Below are 20,320 nucleotides of genomic sequence, written 5' to 3'. Positions count from 1 at the left end.
GTCTTCTGTCTTTTTAGGGCCACACCCACAGCATATGGAGGTTCCCAGGCTAGGGGTCCAGTCGGAGCTGTCGCTGCAGGCCTTTGCCAGAGCCAGAGCAATGCCAGATCTGAGCCGCATCTGTGACCTACACCACAGCTCACGGCAATGCCGGATCCTTAGCCCACTGAGCAAGGCCAGGGATCGAACCCGCAACCCCACGGTTCCTAGTCGGATTTGTTTCCATCGCACCACAATGGGAACTCCTGGCCCACCTGTTTTTGTATAACTCGGGAGCCAAGAATTGTTTTTACATTTTTAAGTAGTTGAAAAAAATCAAAAGAAGGTTATTTTGTGACATTTGAATATTATGTAAAATTAAAATTTCATTGTCTGTAAAGTTTTATTGAAATGCAGCCATGCCCACTGATTTATATGTTATCTCTGGCAGCTTTTGCTCTACAGTGGCAGTGTTGACTATTTGCGATGGAAACCAGTGCTGTGACGGGGGTAACACTGCTACATGTGTTAACTCTCATTGCTTTGCACTGTTACTCAGACTACAGTCTGCAGTGACAGTTATAACTTGATAGCAGTCCAGTGCTATACATTGCTATACTATCACATTTTATTATTTTTTTAAATGAATAGTGACATATGCCTCATGTCAAATGAAAGAAAACTAGATTTCTCAGATATCATACTTTTAAGGCACAGTGGAGTATGGATTATTTTGCTAATGAATTAAATTACAGCCGGTGTTTATTACATGATCTACTACAGTTGTACCAATAGACTGTAATAAATGTCTGCATTGCCAAACTGAGCACTCATCACAACATCCCTAACTCACAGGAAGGCAGAAACCAGAAAGTCAGAAAATTTAAAACAATGTATTATCATAGCAGAGTTTTTTTCACAAAAATTAAAAATGAAAATGAGGCTACAACTGTAGTCTCCTGAGTGGCTCATCTGTTAATCAAGCAAAGGAAGCTGTGTACCAGTGTTAAGTAAATCATGTTTGATTGCAGCAGCCAAAGAACTGGGTTTGCAGAAAAGAAACTTATCTGAGACTATTAGCCTCTTGGTGAGTGCATTTGCTCAAAGATTTGAGGACACTGGGAGTAACATCAATGATGGAGAAATAATCCAGAGGAATAATCATTTCCTGTTACATTGAGAAGTTTTCTTTGGCTCTTGAGTTGAAAGATGTTACTGATTCTGCTGAGTTATTTGAAGAGTCATTGCTTGAATTTGAAGTACCTGAGAAATTAGTGTGAAATCATTATAGTCCATATTATTTGAAAGTGTGGAGCAGAAAAAAGCTATTTGGACAGATTTACAAATCATGTGAAAATATTAGGTGCTTTAAGACTGTGGATGTGCATTCTCTCATTAATCAGCAGTTAGTTTGCAGCAAATATTTGAATATATTACGTGTTGAACCAGCAATATCAACATTGCACTTCATTCAGTCTTGTGGAAACAACTATTATCATTTCCATGAATTTTGATCAGAAATTAAAGGTAGGAGGTTCCCTTCATGGATCAATGGTTAACGATCCCAACTAGGATCCATGAGGACACGGGTTTGATCCCTGGCCTCACTCAGTGGCCAGGGATCCAGTGTTGGTGGGGCTGTGGTGTAGGCCCCCAGCAGTAGCTCTGGTTTAGACCCCTAGCCTGGAAACTTCCATATATTGCCAGAGCAGCCCTAAAAAGAAAAAAAAAAAAAAAAAAAAAAAGAAAGAAAGAAATCAAAGGTTAACATCCTTGCTATACCATACAACCATTCACTGGTTTTGCAGTGGTAACATTTTATTCCAATATTTTGAACCAAGGAGGAAGATTGAAATATTTCTGAACCAGAACCCCCATCCTCAACCATTGTTATCAGGTATTGAATAGGTTTGGAAATTAGCTTTCCCTGTAGACTTGATATGTTTTAAAAATAAATTTAACATAAAACTACAGAGCAAAGCAACACTTAATGCTGTGGTGAAGTCATTTTAACAAGTAATAGTGTTTGAATCACAAGTAATGTCAAGCTGCTATATCTACTTCCCAGGCTGTCAAAAGTAAAAAGGAGCGAGATCTTCATTTTGCCACAGATTTGCAGTAGATCGATCATTTGAGCTCAAACTACAGTTCTGGAATCATTTTTGGGGACTTGATGTAATACAAAGGAAATGTCCATAGTTCAAAATCCATTTAACTGGGCAATTGAGAATTTGTACCTAATTTTCAGTTAGAAGTGGTTAATCTGTTGTGTAATGGCATATTAAACACAAGTTATGAGGAAAAAAATTTAATAGCATTCTCCACATGCCTTCTAAGGGAGGAATATGCTAAGTTAAAATGATAGACAAATGAACTGATACCAGTGTTTGGCAGTACCTGTTTTCATGAATAGATAGTTCCACAGATGAAATGTGTTAAATCTCATTACAGATCAGCATATACAGATTAACCTTTGTAACTGACTTTTGGCGATAGGGAACACAGCCTTTTGAACCTCAGTTAAGCAAACTGTTATATTCCCCTCTCCCCACAAAAGCATTTTGTTTTCTCATTAGTTTGTATTACAAAATTGTGCTAAATTATTATTAACACATTTTGAATTTTGCCAGTGAAATATGTGGAAATTTTGTTTTCTCTTATTATATGCATACCTATATAATATCTTTCATTTTGCTGCTTGACCAGCCACGCCTAAAGTATTTACTATCTGGTGCTTTAGAGGAAAAGTTGGCTGATGTCTTTTATAGATAACAGTGACTACCAGGAGAATCACTGAGTAGTGCTTATAAAATGAGGAAACAAGTTTGCCTAGAGAAGACAGAGATAGGGTGCCCCATGAAGTAGAAAACCAGTGGAAATGGCCAGAGCCAGAAAGAATCAAAACACTGCACCATGGAAACTAAAGAAAGGAGAGATGGTAGAGGAAACCATTAATGGTGTTAAGTGTAATATTGTGGTAAATAAAGATATGACTGGAAATGTTGGGCCTGCCCTTCCCTTGTGTTTCAGGCTCAGGGGAAACCTTGGCAGTTTTGAGCATTCTTTGTATGCTTCCTTCTTGTCTGTATTGTCCTTGGTACCTTTCATACTAGTGCCACTCCTCTTCCTCTTCCTGCCACTCTCCTGTTGAAGTCTAATACTTTAAAACTGTGCTCAAATTCTACATCTTAACAGTATTTCCAGAATTCCCAATTTGAATTAATCTTTATTTCCTTTTAGCTTTACATTTTTTAGTCCTGCTATTGTATGATTAACCTATGTATGATTATACAAATCTTTGATTTTTTTGGTACAGCTTTGAAAAATTAAATAAATGATATAAACCCTCAGTAAAGGTTAGTGTAACTTAATAGTTGTGGGATTTATCTGATTTCAAGCCAGATCCAGATCCAGGTGTTCAAACAGGATCATTACCGTCTTTATATCCCTTACATACTTTTAGAGTGTGATGGTATTTTTCAGACTGTAGATTGTGACCCATTAGTGAGTCATAAAATCAGTTTAATGGGTTACAACCAGCATTTAAAAATTAAATAGAACAGAAAATGATAGAGTTCAAGTAGTAAGAGTAAATACTGTTTTATAGCACTTCTTTCTTTGATAATGTATACTGAGTAATCATATAAACCATATATATTTATTACTGTGGGTTATAGTCAGAATTGTTTAAAAGTTGTAACATAGAGCTTTGCATGTGCTGGTTGCTCAGTTGTTAAATGGACTAATATTTGACTTGAATTTACTATACTTATATTAAATTTTGTGGGTGACTATTAATGCAAATATATTATGCATAGATTTATCAGCAAAATTAAGAGTAAATCAAACACATGCTGAGTATTTGCTTGGCAAAATTTTGTTTATCATGATGACTTTGAAAAGCTTATTTAAATAAGTCCTTATTTAAATAAGGACTAAAACCAACTATGACAGTGTATTCCATTGTAGATGGATGCAACACTGTATATTTATGGATTGCTTACAACTTGACATTTTGTTATAAACATAGAAATGAATAGATAGGGAAATAAAGTGTCCAAATACCAAATTTTATATAGCAAAATTTTGCCTAATTTTCAATGAAAAGCCTGACTTATCATTCTCTCTCCTATGAGTTATTTAGCCTTATCTGTGCTTTTCACATTTGACATTAGGATTAATATTTTTTTCACAAAATGTCTCAGAAATTGTGCATGTAAAGCAGTCATTAATTATATTAGAATTAAAATTCCACTGTAACTGGAAGAGGACTGAAATGCCCTAGTACTCAGATCTTTGGTAAACTGCTAGCTTTTCTTGAGTTTAAGGGAACCTTCATGGTATATTAGTCTCAGGAGTCAGAAGCTCTAAATTTTCTGAGTTACCATTAAAGAGTTTATTTTGAATATTTATAAGATAATTAGAAAATAAAAACATTGAAAAATGTTGACAAACCCAGTTTTAGATAAGGAAACTTAATTATACATAGTTATTTTCCAAAATAACTTTTAACCCTAGTTGTCCTAAAGCGGTCAAATAAGTAACGTGATTTACAGAGCTATATACTTCAGGAAAGCTGTGGTAAGTGATTTGACTTTTCATTTGTAACATGCTCAAATATCACTGCAGCCAGTTTCTGAAAAAATTATGTAGAGTCATTGCATATATGCATTTTATTTGCTTTGAAAAAAGTTGCATAATTTAATGAATGATATTAAGATGTGATTAGAACATTGTTTTCCTTAAGAAAAATTCATTAAATATGAACTTATTTAGTTGCATCTATATGGACACATAAACCTCTTATCACTTAGATATTAGAGTATTATGAATCAGTGAAAAATTCTTTCCTCCTCACATTTTCTTATCCTCTGTTTCCTGTTTATGTTTGGTAGGAAGAAAGATAGGAATATATTTAAAGCAAAACTTTTACTTCTTGTATTAGCATTTATAAACTGATTAGAGGATGTAAGGTATTTACATGTTAAATTGTAATTAGTCATATGAACTTTAACTGCTTTACAGGAATCCAGTTTGTGCTGAAAATAGAAATAATTAGCAAGATATTTCTGTAAGAGTAAAATAAAAAAATAGCAAGGAGGGATAAATAGAAGGTGGGGCTCTAAGGAGTGACTATTAATCTCATCATGTAATAAAGCAGTGAATAAGGGAGTTGGATATTCTCCCTATGAAGCCTTTTAAAAGCACATGTGTTCCTGAAATGGTTTTTTCCTCTGAATGCTGTGTTTTCACATGCTTTAGCATTCTTTCCTTGGGATATAGTTCCTTAAAAAGCACAGATTTTGAATTACAGATTTTTTAGAAATTCAGAGTTGGAAACTTTCTGATATGTATATCGACACCTAGAGGTGTACAAAATTGCTGAAGACGCAGCCTGTATCCTTAATTTCTTTTTCGTTATTGTGGTGCTCAGCATCTCCTGTGTGTCGTGGATATAGTTAGTCAGCTTTTTCAGTGAACACTGACTCTGTTTTATCTGAGTAAAAACAGAACTGATAAAAGGATCAAGAATCTTGAGTTCTGGCCTTCCCACTCTGTAATGTATGTTTGGACCAATCATTTATCTTCACTGTCTTCTTATGTAGCCATAAAGCAGGAGTAACAATTATGATCCCCTTCTCCGGTATAGAAACATTATATAAATATCCCTGTACTCTCATTTTGTAACTCCTACTTCCTGGAGAAAATGAAAGCCATTGGTTATTTGTACCTGAACTCCCTTAACTTTCTGTGCTCTGACCTCAGCATTTCTCTTCCTCCCTCCCCCATATACAGATTATCCATATTTGCACCTGTTCTGTTGATGTGGATGAGGTATATCTTTATGTTGAGGATTATTCCTATCAACCTTTGCCTCCACCTTTGGCCTTTTGCAGAACTATATTCCATCAGTCAACTTTAACTTGACTAGATCTTTTCCCTTTTACAGTAGAGATCTATATGCATTGAAAAGTTAATAGTTGGGGATTCCCTGGTGACTTAGTGGTTCAGGATTCCACATTGTCATTGCTGTGGCCTGGGTTTGGTTCCTTCCTTGGCCTGGGAATTTATGCATACGGCAGGAGCGGCCAAAAGAGAAAGTTAATGGTTCTAACCTTCATCTTTCATACCACTCTCCTGAGGAAACTAATGTTAACTTGGCTGTATCTTTCTTTTTTTCATGCTTTGTATAACTGCGTGTGCATGTATATTTTGTTCCTTTTTTTTTAATAAAAATTGAATTACAAAGTATTTATTACTCTATAGCTTGATGTTTTCCCTTAAAATATCTCATGGGCATATATATTTATTCTTTTGGGCAACTGTATAATATTTCATAGAATAGGTATGTTGAATCGATCCATTTAACAGCTTTCTTGTTGATCTCTATTCATATTTTTTCTTTCTTTTCTTTTTTTTTTTTGGTCTTTTTGCATTTTCTAGGGCCACTCCCACGGCATATGGAGGTTCCCAGGCTAGGGGTCGAATTGGAGCTGCAGCCACTGGCCTACACCAGAGCCACAGCAGCACGGGATCCAAGCGGAGTCTGCAGCCTACGCCACAGCTCATGGCAATGCCGGATCCTTAACCCACTGAGCAAGGCCAGGGATCGAACCCGCAACCTCATGGTTCCTAGTCGGATTTGTTAACCACTGAGCCACCACGGGAACTCCTGTTCATATTTTCTTATTTGAAAATAAGCAATAAACCTACTTGCCCACATGCTTTACACATTGGAGCTTTTATTTTATTTGACTGTATTCCTAAAAGTGGACATGTACCTTTTAAAATTGAATAGATAACTCTGATATTACTTTGCCAAATGGTTGTAGTCTTTCATCTTCCAAAAAGTAGTGTTGTTTTAAGTCACTTTCCCCAAACTGGTAAGGGTCTTTTTGCTAATCTAATTGGTGAAATATATCTTGTTGTTTTGATCATGTATGAATTGGCTAATTGTGTTTGGTTTTGACTCTGTGTTGTCTAATTGTACTCCCTCTTATGCGAGTTAACTGTTAATAGCCTTGGCCTAGTTTTGTTGGATTGCTTGCCCTCTTTACAGCTGGTAGGAGCTCATTTATTTATTTTTGGGGTTTGTGCCCACGGCATGTGGAAGTTCCCAGGCCAGGGGTTGAACCCATGCCACAGCAGCAACCTGGGCCACCGCAGTGACAACACCAGATCCTTAACCCACTGCACCACATGAAAACTGTGGAGCTCTTTATGTTAGTAGTATTATCTCCTTGACATGTCTTGGGAATATCGCCTCTCAGTCTACAGTTTTCTTAACTTGTTTAAAGATGCTTTTGCCATATTGAGTAATATTTTAAATGTAGTCTATAAGTAGGAACTTGTCCTACCAGATGTTAAATTTTACTAATTAGCCAGTGAGAACCATATGATATTGATATATAAATAGACAATGATAGCAGAATAGAGTGTCCAGGAGCAGTGTATTTAGCATCCTTTCCGAGGAGGCTTTTCAATTAAATTGGGGGAAAGAGTGGAATATTTAACTACTTGGTTTAGATAATATTTCACTACTTGGTTTAGGTAATTTATTGTACAAAAATAAATTTTGGGCAAACGAATGAATGAACCTGATTAAAAGGTTAGGATCTTTCCTTTAAGAGCCTGCAGCAGTACCTTCTGCTTAGCCTTGTCAAAGATGTATATTACACTGAAAGGGCCTATTAATTTGTGTTTTCTCCTTTATTCGATTGTAAATGCCAATGAAGGCAGGAACTACGATTTATTTATTGTAGTATCTCCATTGCATAAATGTAATGTTAGCACATAGTAGGTTCTTATATATACATATTTTTAGAATTAGTAAATGAATTTATTTGTTCCCTCTCTTGTTCTGTAGTCTCTTTTCCATTCCAAAGCAAATTGTTTACAGAATAAAATATATTGTAGAAAGCTATTCACTTTGGCCTTAAGTCTGTAGTAGTAATATTGTCAGGAAAGGCCAGGAGCCTGGATTAGGATTGTTGGTAGTGGTAGGGATAGAAGTAAATGGACTTGACAGAGATTTAGTAGGAAATAGACTCAACAAGACCTTGGTGATTTAGTTGAATGTTGGAGTGAATAAAAGAGTGACTTCCAGATCTTTGAGACATTCACTGGGATGTGTTATAGAGGAAAAGGAGGTTTTTTCCTTGTGAGGTTATTGCTCGTCTGCCTTTTTGGATACACCTTGTCTCTCTAACACTAAAACCCTATTGCAAGTATCGCTCGCTTTCAACTCATGGCTTTTCTCTTGAGACTCTTCTTTTGTGTTTCCTGCATCGTGCTTCTCTCAGTTGCTGAATTCTGTCTTAACTACAGCTGCTATACCTCCAAGGGCAAGGTAGGGAAAGAATGTGAGTAGGCAAAGCCAAAACGCTGTTTAGCAGGCAGCAGGAAAGGAAAGCTAGGAGTACTTATGTGTTCATCCATCATTTTTTATTCTATCTCAGGGTTGTTTGTTGGCTGTAGAAGAGTTTCAGTGAAGCACATTGAAAGGTTGGAGGCCAAGGGATCTAGAGTCTTGGGTTTTTTTTGTTTTTTTTTTTTTTGTATTTTTGCTATTTCTTGGGCCGCCCCTGTGGCATATGGAGGTTCCCAGGCTAGGGGTTGAATCGGAGCTGTAGCCACCGGCCTACGCCAGAGCCACAGCAACGCGGGATCCGAGCCGCATTTGCAACCTACACCACAGCTCACGGCAACGCTGGATCGTTAACCCACTAAGCAAGGGCAGGGATCGAACCCGCAACCTCATGGTTCCTAGTCGGATTCGTTAACCACTGCGCCACGACGGAAACTCCGAGTCTTGGGTTTATTAAGGGAAGCACATAGAAGTATGTGGACAATAGTAGAAGATAGACGATGACTCAGGGAGCTAAGTTTTGAATGGTGACCATGGGTGGCAAAAATGTTGAAGTGATTATTTTTTAGCAGTTTACTGATAAATGGTGTATTCAGACCTTAGGAGTGGCCAGAATACACTTTCAAGAGAGAAAAGCCTTTGATATACAAGACTTTCATCTCTTTATCCTCTTTTTGGTACCAAAAAAATCCTGATTGGCACCTCGTAAATGTTTATGGTAGAAATGAGTTATGTTTGATAATTTTTTTTTTTTTTTGCCTTTTCTAGGGCCGTTTCCCATGGCATATGGAGGTTCCCAGGCTAGGGGTCCAATTGGAGCTGTAGCCACTGGCCTACGCCACAGCCACAGAAACACGGGATCCAAGCCGCCTCTGCGACCTACACCACAACTCATGGCAACGCCGGATCGTTAATCCACTGAGCAAGGCCAGGGATCATCGAACCCGCAACCTCATGGTTCCTAGTCGGATTCGTTAACCACTGTGCCACGACGGGAACTCCCGTTTTACAACTTTCTATGTATAAATATTAGATTCCAATTTTAATAGTAGACTTGTTTGGAAAGTTTCTGTGTTTGCCGCTGTGCTGAAGTACTTCTTTTTAAAGTAAGAGCCATGAATTTCTTCTCCATATCCATTGCCATTTCTAGCAACATATTTATGTTAATAAAATTTTATTATATAAAATTAGTTTGATCTAATCTTCTTGACAGAGCCTGTTAAACATTAGGTCTAGTAAATATAGCAAGTAAACCATACACCAGGATTTGAAATACATTCTTGGCCTAATTTTCAAAGATTTAAAACATGAAATAAGTTTATTTTAAGTAACAAGGGCCTACTGTATAGCACCGGAAAATCTACTCAATACTGTGTAGTAATATATATGGGAAAAGAATCTGAAAAGGAATGAATATATGTATAATGTATAACTAATTCACTTTGTTGTATACCTGAAACTAATACAGCTTTGTAATATAATACCCTAATGAAATTTAAAAAACAAAATTGCCCATGCCTATAATTTTAATATGTAGTAATAAGAATGTGAATTTTCTCTAGACTTTTTAAATCTTAATGTCAACTTGATAATATCCTTGAAATAACTCCATTCTATAATAAAGTCACCTTAACTTCAAGATGTTATAACTGACATGTATATTTATTCTGTTTACTAACCTTCATGCTAAGTGATATACTCTGAAAAATATATCATTATTGTAGTTTTATAGATGAGAAAGTAAAGTATCAAAGAAATGAAGTTATTTTCTAAAAGCCACTTATAACTTAGAGTCAGAGTTTGAATACAGGTCTCTCTGACTATAAAGCCCATCTTTTCTACTATGTCTAGTTTTCACTCACAAATAGCATGGCATGACATGACATAACAGTATGCACATGTGTATGTAACACATGTTTATGAAACAATTTAGAAGATAACCAAAAGCTAAGACAGAGTCTGTAATCCAGCAACCCAGAGATGATCCCTGTCAGCATTTTGGTATGTATTCTTTGTTTTTTCTTTTTTGGTATACACACACTGTAAAGGAAGACTATTGTTTTTATGTATATTACACACAGGGCACTCTTTGCATACTACTTCACTTCTGACATTAAATGTGTGGCTTTTCCATACATCAGGCACTTTTGTGACACCAGCTGGGTTTCTTATAATTTAACTCAATTCTGATATTGTCTACCTGGAGATGACATTAAATCTCACAGTGAAGGGTTCAGTCTTACAAGAGTGCCCCCCACCTCAACCCACCAGTCAGAAGTTCATAGGTTACTTTTGTTTCTGTAGCTCAGAGATTCCCAATTTATCCTTCTCTCACTCCCTTTCCCCTCTGGTAACCTTAAGTTTGTTTTCTGTGCATGTGAGTTTGTTTTAAAAATAAGTTCATTTATGTCATAGTTTAGATTCCATATGTGTGATATCATATGGTATTTGTCTCTTTCCCACTTAACCTCACTTAGTATGAGAATCTCTAATTGTATCTACATTGCTGCAAATGGCATTGTTTCATTCTTTTTTTATGGCTGAGTAATATTCCATTTTATGTATGCCACATCTTCTTTATCCATTCATCTTTTTTTCTTTTTTTTTTGGTCTTTTTTTTTTTTTTTTGTCTTTTCTAGGGCCACACCTGCATAATGTGGAGTTCCCAGGCTAGGGATCCAGTCAGAGCTACAGCTGCCGGCCTACGCCACAGCCACGCCAGATCTGAGCTGAGTCTGCGACCTATACAACAGCTCATGGCAACGCCGGATCCTTAACCCACTGAGTGAGGCCAGGGATCGAACCTGCAGTCTCACGGTTCCCAGTCGGATTCGTTTCTGCCTCGCCACTATGGGAACTCCCTCTATTCATCTTTCAATTAGGTTGTTTGCATGTCTTGACTGTTGTGAACAGTGCTGCTATTTACATTGGGGTGCATGTATCTTTTTCAATTAGAGTTTTCTATGGATATATGCCTAGAAGTGGGATTGCTGGATCTTATGGCCATTGATGATTGATTCAGCTTATATTCTCTTTGCCTGGAGGTAGTAGGAGGAGGGGTTGGAGGGTGGGGTGTGAGACTGAAAGTTCCAGTCTTTTAATTTTGGTTGTTTTCCCTGGTTTTTCCTTAGGTTTCTTAGGGGTTTTCTAAAAGTCACCTCATTAACATAAACTTAGTTGTGGTTGAAAGGGTCTTGTCAGAAATAACAAAAGACACTTTTATCTTGTCACTTAGTTAATTCCAAGAGTTTTAAGGAACTCTCTGCTCTATTCCAAAAAATATGTCTCTTATTATAAATCACAGTGTCATACACACATACCCATAAGAGTCCATATCTAAAATTAGTTACCTTCTGAGTATATGTATGTCTGCTCTGATACTTGTACAGGATCAGAAATGTATATATAGTGGGAATTGCTCTGTATTCTGTATAACAGTGGCTTCCAAATGCTGATCCAGGTGCTGGTCATAATAAAGTTGTTACTGATCCAAGATGAAATAAGGAACATGTAATGCCGTTGAAGATGAATATATTCAACATAAATGACTGTCTTATATAATGAGGGTTTTTTTTGTTTTTTTTTGTTTTTTGTTTTTTTGCCATTTTCTTGGGCCGCTCTCGCGGCATATGGAGGTTCCCAGGCTAGGGGTCGAATCGGAGCTGTAGCCACCAGCCTACACCAGAGCCACAGCAACGCTGGATCCGAGCCGCGTCTGCAACCTACACCATAGCTCAGAGGCAACGCCGGATCCTCAACCCACTGAGCAAGGGCAGGGACCGAACCCGCAACCTCATGGTTCCTAGTCGGGTTCGTTAACCACTGCGCTATGACGGGAACTCCTATAATGAGTTTTTAAAACCTTTTCGGAGAATTAAAATATTTTTCTGTGACGTGTTGGTAAAACTGGTTTTTTATTGTAGGTTGATGGTGATGATGACGGTGTTGTTACTTTCCCTTATTTTTATCTTACCAAAATACAACATCACAATAATGATAATCCTCTGTTCTTCCCTGCCCTAGGTGTGGGGTTTTTTTTTTTGGCCACGCCTGGGGTGTGCAGAAGTTCCTGGGCCAGGGATTGAACCCATGCCACAGCTGTAACCAGAGCCACAGCAGTGACAATGCCAGATTCTTAATCCACTGAGCCACCAGGGAACTCCCCTGCCCTAATTTTTAGAAGATTTATATAACTGCTTTATGAAATATTCAAGACAAAATGATTGCTGCTGATCATCTTAGAAGCTTCTTGTTAACTAACAACAAAGATACTTGATCCAGTGCTATTTGACCTTGGGTTACATTAAATACATTGATTTTTCAGCCTTTTGATTGAGTACACCTTATTTTTTCATTCCCAGTACCTGGTTATGGATTATTACGTTGGTGGGGATTTGCTTACTCTACTCAGCAAATTTGAAGATAGATTGCCCGAAGATATGGCTCGATTTTACTTGGCTGAGATGGTGATAGCAATTGATTCAGTTCATCAGCTGCATTATGTACACAGGTGAGTAAGATGCAGTGAAGGAGCGGATCGTATAAATGTCAAAAGAGATGTTTTTGTAAAAATGATAATTTTGATGGCTGTGGAATAATTTCTTCTTTGTAAACTTTGACACTTATAATGATTTATTTAAAAATTTTCCTACAAATGTTATTTTGTAGATAGCTTAAGATGGAATGAAAAGAAAAAGGCCCTTTACAAAATGATTTTTATATAGGAGTCTTCTTATGTTTGTTGACACATTAAAAATATGTCTATATAAACAGCTCATAATTTATGTATAATAAAAAGTGTTCAAACTGATTGATTTAAAAGGCAGTCTCACATTTTAAAAAGAAATCCTCACAGTGTTATTGTTGAATTAATCATTCAAATGAGAAAATCTTTGGGTTGTGCAAAATGTGAGAAAGAGTAGAGAGATGAGGAAGAGAAGCAGCTAAATGGATCCTGCCGTGGTAGAAAGAAACAGCCATTTTCCAAGACAGTGGTTTGACGACCTCAGCGTGCAGCATGCATCAGCGTCTTTTGGAGGATTGAAGTCCAGAGTTTCTGACTTAGGTTGGATGGGCTGGGGAATTAGCACCTGTGACACCTTTCCAGGTGACGCTGCTGATGCTGCTGGTCTAGTGACCTCACTTTGGAAAATTTATGCTCTAAGGAAGAAATGACTGTTTCTTTTGATTTGTGGGTGATGAGAGTGATTTCTGTGATGAATAGGAATGCGGAAAAAAGAATAATTTTCTTTCTGTGGTTGTTTTTTTAAGATGTAGGCCTCTTAATGCTGATTGACTTAATTAGTAATGAAGTTTTAGGACATTATTTTTTTTTTTTTATTTTATTTATTTATTTATTTTTTGTCTTTTTGCCTTTTCTAGGGTTGCTCTCTTGGCATATGGAGGTTCCCAGGCTAGGGGTCGAACTGGAGCTGTAGCTGCTGGCCTACACCAGAGCCGCAGCAACGGGGTTTCCGAGCCGCATCTGCAACCTACACCACAGCTCACGGCAATGCCAGATCCTTAACCCACTGAGCAAGGCCAGGGATCAAACCCGCAACCTCATGGTTCGTAGTTGAATTCATTAACCACTGAGCCACGAAGGGAACTCCAGGACATTATTAAAAGAAGGATTTTTTGGTTAAAATTTATGTATTTTACAGATCTTAGTTTCACTTTTCTATTCATATACTTTTCTCTGTTGATAGTCACACATTTTATTGAAAACAAAGACATGAACATACTTTGAAAATTGTAAAGCTCAGTACAGTTTTTAAGATGGTATTGTGTGGCTCAAGAGTGAATGATAGGAGGAGAAGCCAAACTGCTTTTTTATTGATTAAGCAGTAACCCAAGATCCTAGCTGAGGACTGTCATTTAAAGATATTTTTAAAATGTCCTTGAATATTGGAAGAATGTTAGTCTTAGACTTGTGGAGTTGAGAACAGCTTTACTCAGTTCACATCTAAATTCTCAACCAAGAATGATTACTTCTGAAAATAATTCATCTAGATTAGAGATAGTAAAAATGAGATATGTGTTACATTCCTTCTGCCAGGCTTGTGACAAATACTCTTTTTTAAAAAAACTATCTTTATAGTTGATTTACAATGTTTTCCCAATTTCTGCTGTACTGCAAAGTGACCCAGTCATTCATATATATGTGTGTGTGTGTATATATATATATATGAATGAGTATATATATTCTTTATATATTATTTTTCATATATTATCTTCCATCATATTCTGTCACAAGTGACAAATATTGTTAACTGATCACAGGACACTTTTCTACTGACTATATATGCAGCCTTATAATTCTTCTCAATACAACATTCTGGATAACAGCTATCTTTCTGATATTGACATATGGATTGATAACCATTTTAACACTAAGCACTGCCTAAGTACCTCTAATTTTACAAAGTACTTAATGTTAAATGAATCCTATTTATTCCATTGTTGGGCAGCTCCAGTGTTACAGAATTTTACTTTATGTTAAGCTGAATTTCTTCTCTCCTTATCATTGATCCTAGTTTTGCCTTCAGAATCACATGTAATAATCTGATTTATCTTAAAGTCATCATGCCTTCTGCACGTTGCCACATACTCATGCATGCACGCGCATACAAGCCCTCTCCATCTCTGACCACTCCCACACCTCTTCTCCCTCCCTCCTCGTCTTTTCCTGTGGCCTTCAGTGAACGTGGAAGCACACTGAGGAGCGGCAGCCAGAGGTTAGGAGGAGAATAATGAGAGTAGAGGTAAGATGTCCTAGTAAAAGCCAGTCATCTCTCCCTTTATATGTAATTACAGCACTGTCTTGGCTGACACATTTCAAGCAGATGTTTAATAATCTCTTTTTTTCCTGTGGATGCTTCCATCCTGGGTGTCGGAAGTAGTAGTGGGAGCAGCTGTAAGATATCACTTGCTTTTATGTTAAGTTATATAATATGCTCTTTACCTTCCTTTTATTGTCTTTTGAAAGACGACTTTAAGAAAACATGTAGGCTTCATAGTTGTGCCCAAGTTGGACACACTTTTAATTTTGTAAATTCATTCATCTTGAAAGTATTGTTCAACCAGTATTGTTTTCTCAGTGTTCTAGCTATTTTCTTGGGTGAGAGACACAACAGGAATGAAAGAAATATTCCTTCATTTTGAGAAGTTATTTGGATAAGTTTAACTGTAATATAGAGAGCAATTAAATGATGACAAAAACAGGTTAAAAAGTAGTAAAAATTATTTACTAAACATGGTGGAGGTGTAAAATAAAAGAATAAATAAGGTAGCCAAACAGGGGAATCAAGAAGACCTCTTGGGAAAGGTCACGTATAGGATAGGAGGAAGACATTTCAAGAGCTTGAAATAGCTTAGCTAAGGAAGGAGAACCAAAGTAAACACCATTTACAAAGAATGACCATTAAGGTTCAGATGTAATATTTTATCATTATTTTAATGTTAAAGATAGCGCTTGAATACTTAGAAAAATACAATATAGGTTGCCCTGGAACACTGTGGAGGTTAGGACCCCAACACTCATGTGGTTGAAAACCCATCTATGACTTTATAGTCTGCCCTCTGTAACCTTGGTTCCGACATATCTGAGGTTCCTTCATCTGCAGTATTTTCTTTTTTTTTTTTTTGACTTTTTGCTGTTTCTTTGGGCCACTTCCGTGGCATATGGAGGTTCCCACTTCCGTGGCAATCGGAGCTGTAGCCGCTGGCCTACACCAGAGCCACAGCAACGAGGGATCCGAACCGGGTCTGCAACCTACACCACAGCTCATGGCAACGCCGGATCGTTAACCCACTGAGCAAGGGCAGGGACCGAACCCGCAACCTCATGGTTCCTAGTCGGATTCGTTAACCACTGCGCCACAACGGGAACTCCTGCAGTATTTTCCATATAAAAAAGTCCAGTTCAAACCAATGTTGTTCAAGGGTCAACTGTCTCAAGAACTATCAACATTATAAAAGCATGTCCATGTCCCCCTATGCTTTTAACAAAGTGGTTGCCCCCCCCCCCCCGCGCCCCCGTGTTTATTGAAACACTACTTGGCAGTCATGAAAATACCTTCTTTTCAGTCACCTCTCAACTCAGCTTTTAGACTTTGCCATAGGTGCACTTTGTTTTTCAACTTAAAGTTTCAATGCCTGCATTTCCATTTTTGATTTGCTGGATAAGCAGCTTGCATTTTAAAAGCGTGTCCTCTCTTTTCGCTTAAATGCGAAATTACTGAGTAGAGTTATTTCTAACAACTAAACAGCATCATATGTTATATCTGACTCAGGTTGATTAAAGTATGTGCCAAATGTTGGGTTATAGTAAAGTAAGCCCTAATTATAGGTTGAAAAAAAAAACCACCTTAATTCTAAATGAACATGCTAAACTAAACTTAGCATTAGACTTTGTGTTCAAGTTGTCAGCTACCACTTCAAAAATGTTAACAATTAAAGACACAAAATCCCACCAGGATGACAGCAAAATAATAAGATTGATCTGATTACAATATTGTGTCTGATTATCTTATGGTTTAGTTTCAGGTGACAAATGGAAAGATGAGGACTTGCATGGTGTTTCTCAATACTACATAGATGATATACAAAGATAATTAGAATACTGATTCTGGTGTCAGAATAGTACCTGCTGATATTGTGTGTCCTTCAGTAACTAAGATTTTACCTTACTTTCTGTTTCTAGTGTTGTCTGCTATGATAGCACCATTTTAAGAGTACTGTACATTATGCCTCCCAACTGGACTACCTTATTAGATACTACTTTGATTGAGAGGGGATGGTCTTTGATGATTGGCAGATTGTTTTGTTATAGAACTCCGGGGGCCCCACAGCTAGCGTTGGCTCACTAGTGGTCTGGGTCCAGGAATTCCAGAGCCTGTTGCCCACCTACTGGGGTCAGGTCCTGGGGCTAGTCCTGGCCAACTGGTGGGCAGAGCCAGGCCCTGGGGTCTGGCAGCAGGGCTCGGGTTCCCAGGCTGGTGTCAGACTATGGGGAGGGGGGCAGCTCCTGACGCAACAGTTTGTTGGGTCCAGGGTGTCCCAAAGTATATGTTGGCTCACTGGTGGGTGGGACTGGAGCCCAGTGCTAAGAAGCTAGAGGGAAGATTCCAAAATGGTACTTGTCAGCATCACTGTCCCCATGGAGGAATGGAGCTCCAAAAACTGGCTGCTGCCAGTGCCTAAGTCTCCAAGGTCAGCCTCAGTCACCTCCTCCCTCTGTAAATCAGAAGACTTTCCACATCAGCAGGCAGGTCTGACCTAGGTTCCTTTGAAATTAGTGCTTATGCCCTAGGTTTGAGCATGAGAGGTGTGTGTGTGCCCTTTCCCAGGTGGAGTCTCTACTTCCCACAGCCTCTGTTCTCCCTAGACTAAGCCCCGCTGACCTTCAAAGTCGAATATTCTCTAGGCGCCTCTTCCCAGTGTAGGACTCCTGGTTCAGGAGTCCAATGTGGGGCTCGGGCCCCTCACCTCTTGGGGAGAACCTCTGTCATTGTAACTATCCTCCCGTTTGTGGGTCACCTACCTGGGGTATGAATCTGCTCTAGCATGACTCCACCTCTCCTACCCGACTTGTGTTTCCTTTTCTTTTGTCTTTTTAGGATCACACCTGTGCCATATGGAGGTTCTCAGGATAGGGGTCGAATTGGAGCTGCAGCTGGCAGCCTACACCACAGCCACAGCAACCCGGGGTCTGAGCCGCATCTGTGACCTACACCACAGCTCATGTGACCCTGGATCCTTAACCCACTGAATGAGGCCAGGGATCAAACCTGCGTCCTCATGGATGCTAGTCAGGTTCCTTTCTACTGAGCCACAATGAGAACTCCAAATTACTTATTTTTATATTTTCCTTATTTTCTTCATTTTAAAGTTTCTGGAAACATAGACTATGACCATTTCCTCTGTTGTGTTCAGTGCATGGATTTTATTATGTTATCTCTGGAGGTTTTCTTCATCCAGACAGGGAACGCTTATGGTTGTTTCAAGGTCTCCTTACTGGGTGTGGGTTAGTAGGTTGCTGCACCATAACATTCCCTTTGTCAAATCATATTTTAGGAACAGTTGCTGTTGCATCTGGTATTTAGACTATACATAAGCTTAAAAAGTGCTACATCAGTCTTTGTGTGGTGCTCCCTCTGGATTATATTTCCTCATAAAGTAGTTACTTATCTCATCATTTATTTATTCCTGTCTTTCGCACCTCATTCCGTATTAGATTTAGGTAGTTTAAAATAAGAAAGCATGCAATAAAATAATGGCAAAATACAGGTACAAGTAAGAAATCATGAGATAGAACTTACATTTAAAAGTAAAGCTAAACTAGGAAAAAATGACTGATGGGCAGAAGTTATTATATTTTTGTATTTTTCATGTTTACCTTTACTTGTTTTACTTGGTATAGCTTATCATGTAAAAATGTTCACATTTCTGATCAGGCAAGGGTCTTAAGGACTCAGGCAGGCTAACTTTTTGTTGGATAGAATTTGTCTCTGAAGTCAAATTAAGCTGGTTTTTGTGGCACATAATGGAGTGTGTCTACTATCTTGTGTTTGTTTTAAACACTAAGTTCTTGCTTGAACAAATCCTTAGGATGGAAAAATATTTTTTAAAGTAATCTCTCCTTAACCTAGTCCAAAAATAAAACAAAAGACAAAAAATAATTCAGTTTTCATGGATTTCATAATTCCTGTTTTTTTTCCTCATGGAATTTGTTCCATATTCAAGATTTATGATTCCAGTGTTTATTAACCTCATCTGCTTAATGTTAATACTATTTTATATAACATGGTGAACTCTAGAGGGAAGTGTACTGATGCATTACAGGAAATGGATCAAATCTATTTTAATGAAACCTTCTGAGGGAATTAACACAGAATTTAGTTCTAAAGAGTTTTTCATCCCTTACCCCATAAGAATTTTATGGAGGATGGATGGATGCTGGGCCTCCACCTGGACTTCGGGCACGTTTCATCTCTTTCAGCCTGGATTCGTGGGTGCGATTTGGCAGTTATCCTCTTGGTATATGTAAAGTCATTCCACTTTTACAGTGACATAGAAATGCTTTGAAGCCTGAGGCTAATGTAAAACTCCTGTCAGTCCCCCACAGGCCTCAGGCACATTTCAAAACTGAAATTTTTGGTACTGCTAATGGAGGAGGAGGTATTTGTACATTATCTTGAGATTACTAAAGAATAGGTAATATTAATAGTTAGAAATTGTCAAGGTAGAGCTGTAGGTGAAGTTGGGATGTGCACCATTATAGGGATCATTTTATATAAAAAGTCACTATAGTACAGTGCATTTGGTATTTTAGTAACTGCAAAGAATTTGGGTCAACTTCAGAGTTGAAACAGTCTCAAAAGGTCGTCCTTATTTTGGCACTAATTATAGGTTCGGGAGGGTTCCCAAAACCACTTTTAGTTTTAATAATTTGCAAGAAGGACTTATAGGACTCGCTGAAAGCTTTTCTATTTACAGTTACGGTTTATTACATGCAAGGGTGCAGGTTAAAGTCATCTAGGAGAAGTGCACAGGGCAGATGTCAAGAGAAGTACAGACTGCAGAGGTTCTTTCCTCTTCTCCTTATGGAATTAGGGCAGCAGTATGTTCCCAGCATCCATGTATGACAATACATGTGGAGCATTGCCAACCAGAGCAACTCACCTGAGACTTTGGGGGTGCTCCATCACATACTGCCTGACCTTTAGTCCCCAGCCCTTCCCTGAGAGGGATGATACCTTTAGTTTCCAGACCCTTTGAAACGGTTACTGTATGGTCCAAATAAATCACATCCATCATAAGTGACACTGTTAGTCTGTCTGGTGGCCAAAGGCCCCAGACAAAGATACTCCTGTGATGATGTTCCAAGGCCTAGAGATCACCTCCCGGTAGTTGCAGCAAAGGCCAGACCTTTCTTTGGGTAAGATTAGTTCTTCACTGTACAGGCCGCTT

At 38.0% G+C, this 20,320-nt stretch overlaps 1 protein-coding gene across 21 annotated transcripts in view; it reads left to right on the top strand.

Annotated features, from left to right (window-relative positions):
- Positions 1 to 20,320, top strand: part of CDC42BPA (CDC42 binding protein kinase alpha) — a 291,711-nt gene that overhangs the window by 101,665 nt on the left and 169,726 nt on the right. For all 21 annotated transcript variants that reach the window (XR_002336229.1, XM_021064438.1, XM_021064431.1 and 18 more), the window contains exon 5: positions 12,709 to 12,857. Coding sequence is in view for 20 of the 21 variants with exons in the window: in XM_021064438.1 (XP_020920097.1) it covers positions 12,709 to 12,857 (149 nt within the window). In the remaining variant the exon portion in view is untranslated. The remainder of the gene's footprint in view (positions 1 to 12,708; positions 12,858 to 20,320) is intronic.

This window comes from Sus scrofa, chromosome 10 (assembly GCF_000003025.6).
Source record: "Sus scrofa isolate TJ Tabasco breed Duroc chromosome 10, Sscrofa11.1, whole genome shotgun sequence".
Taxonomy (NCBI): Eukaryota; Metazoa; Chordata; class Mammalia; order Artiodactyla; family Suidae; genus Sus; species Sus scrofa.
This window is presented reverse-complemented; position numbering and strand designations above follow the sequence as displayed.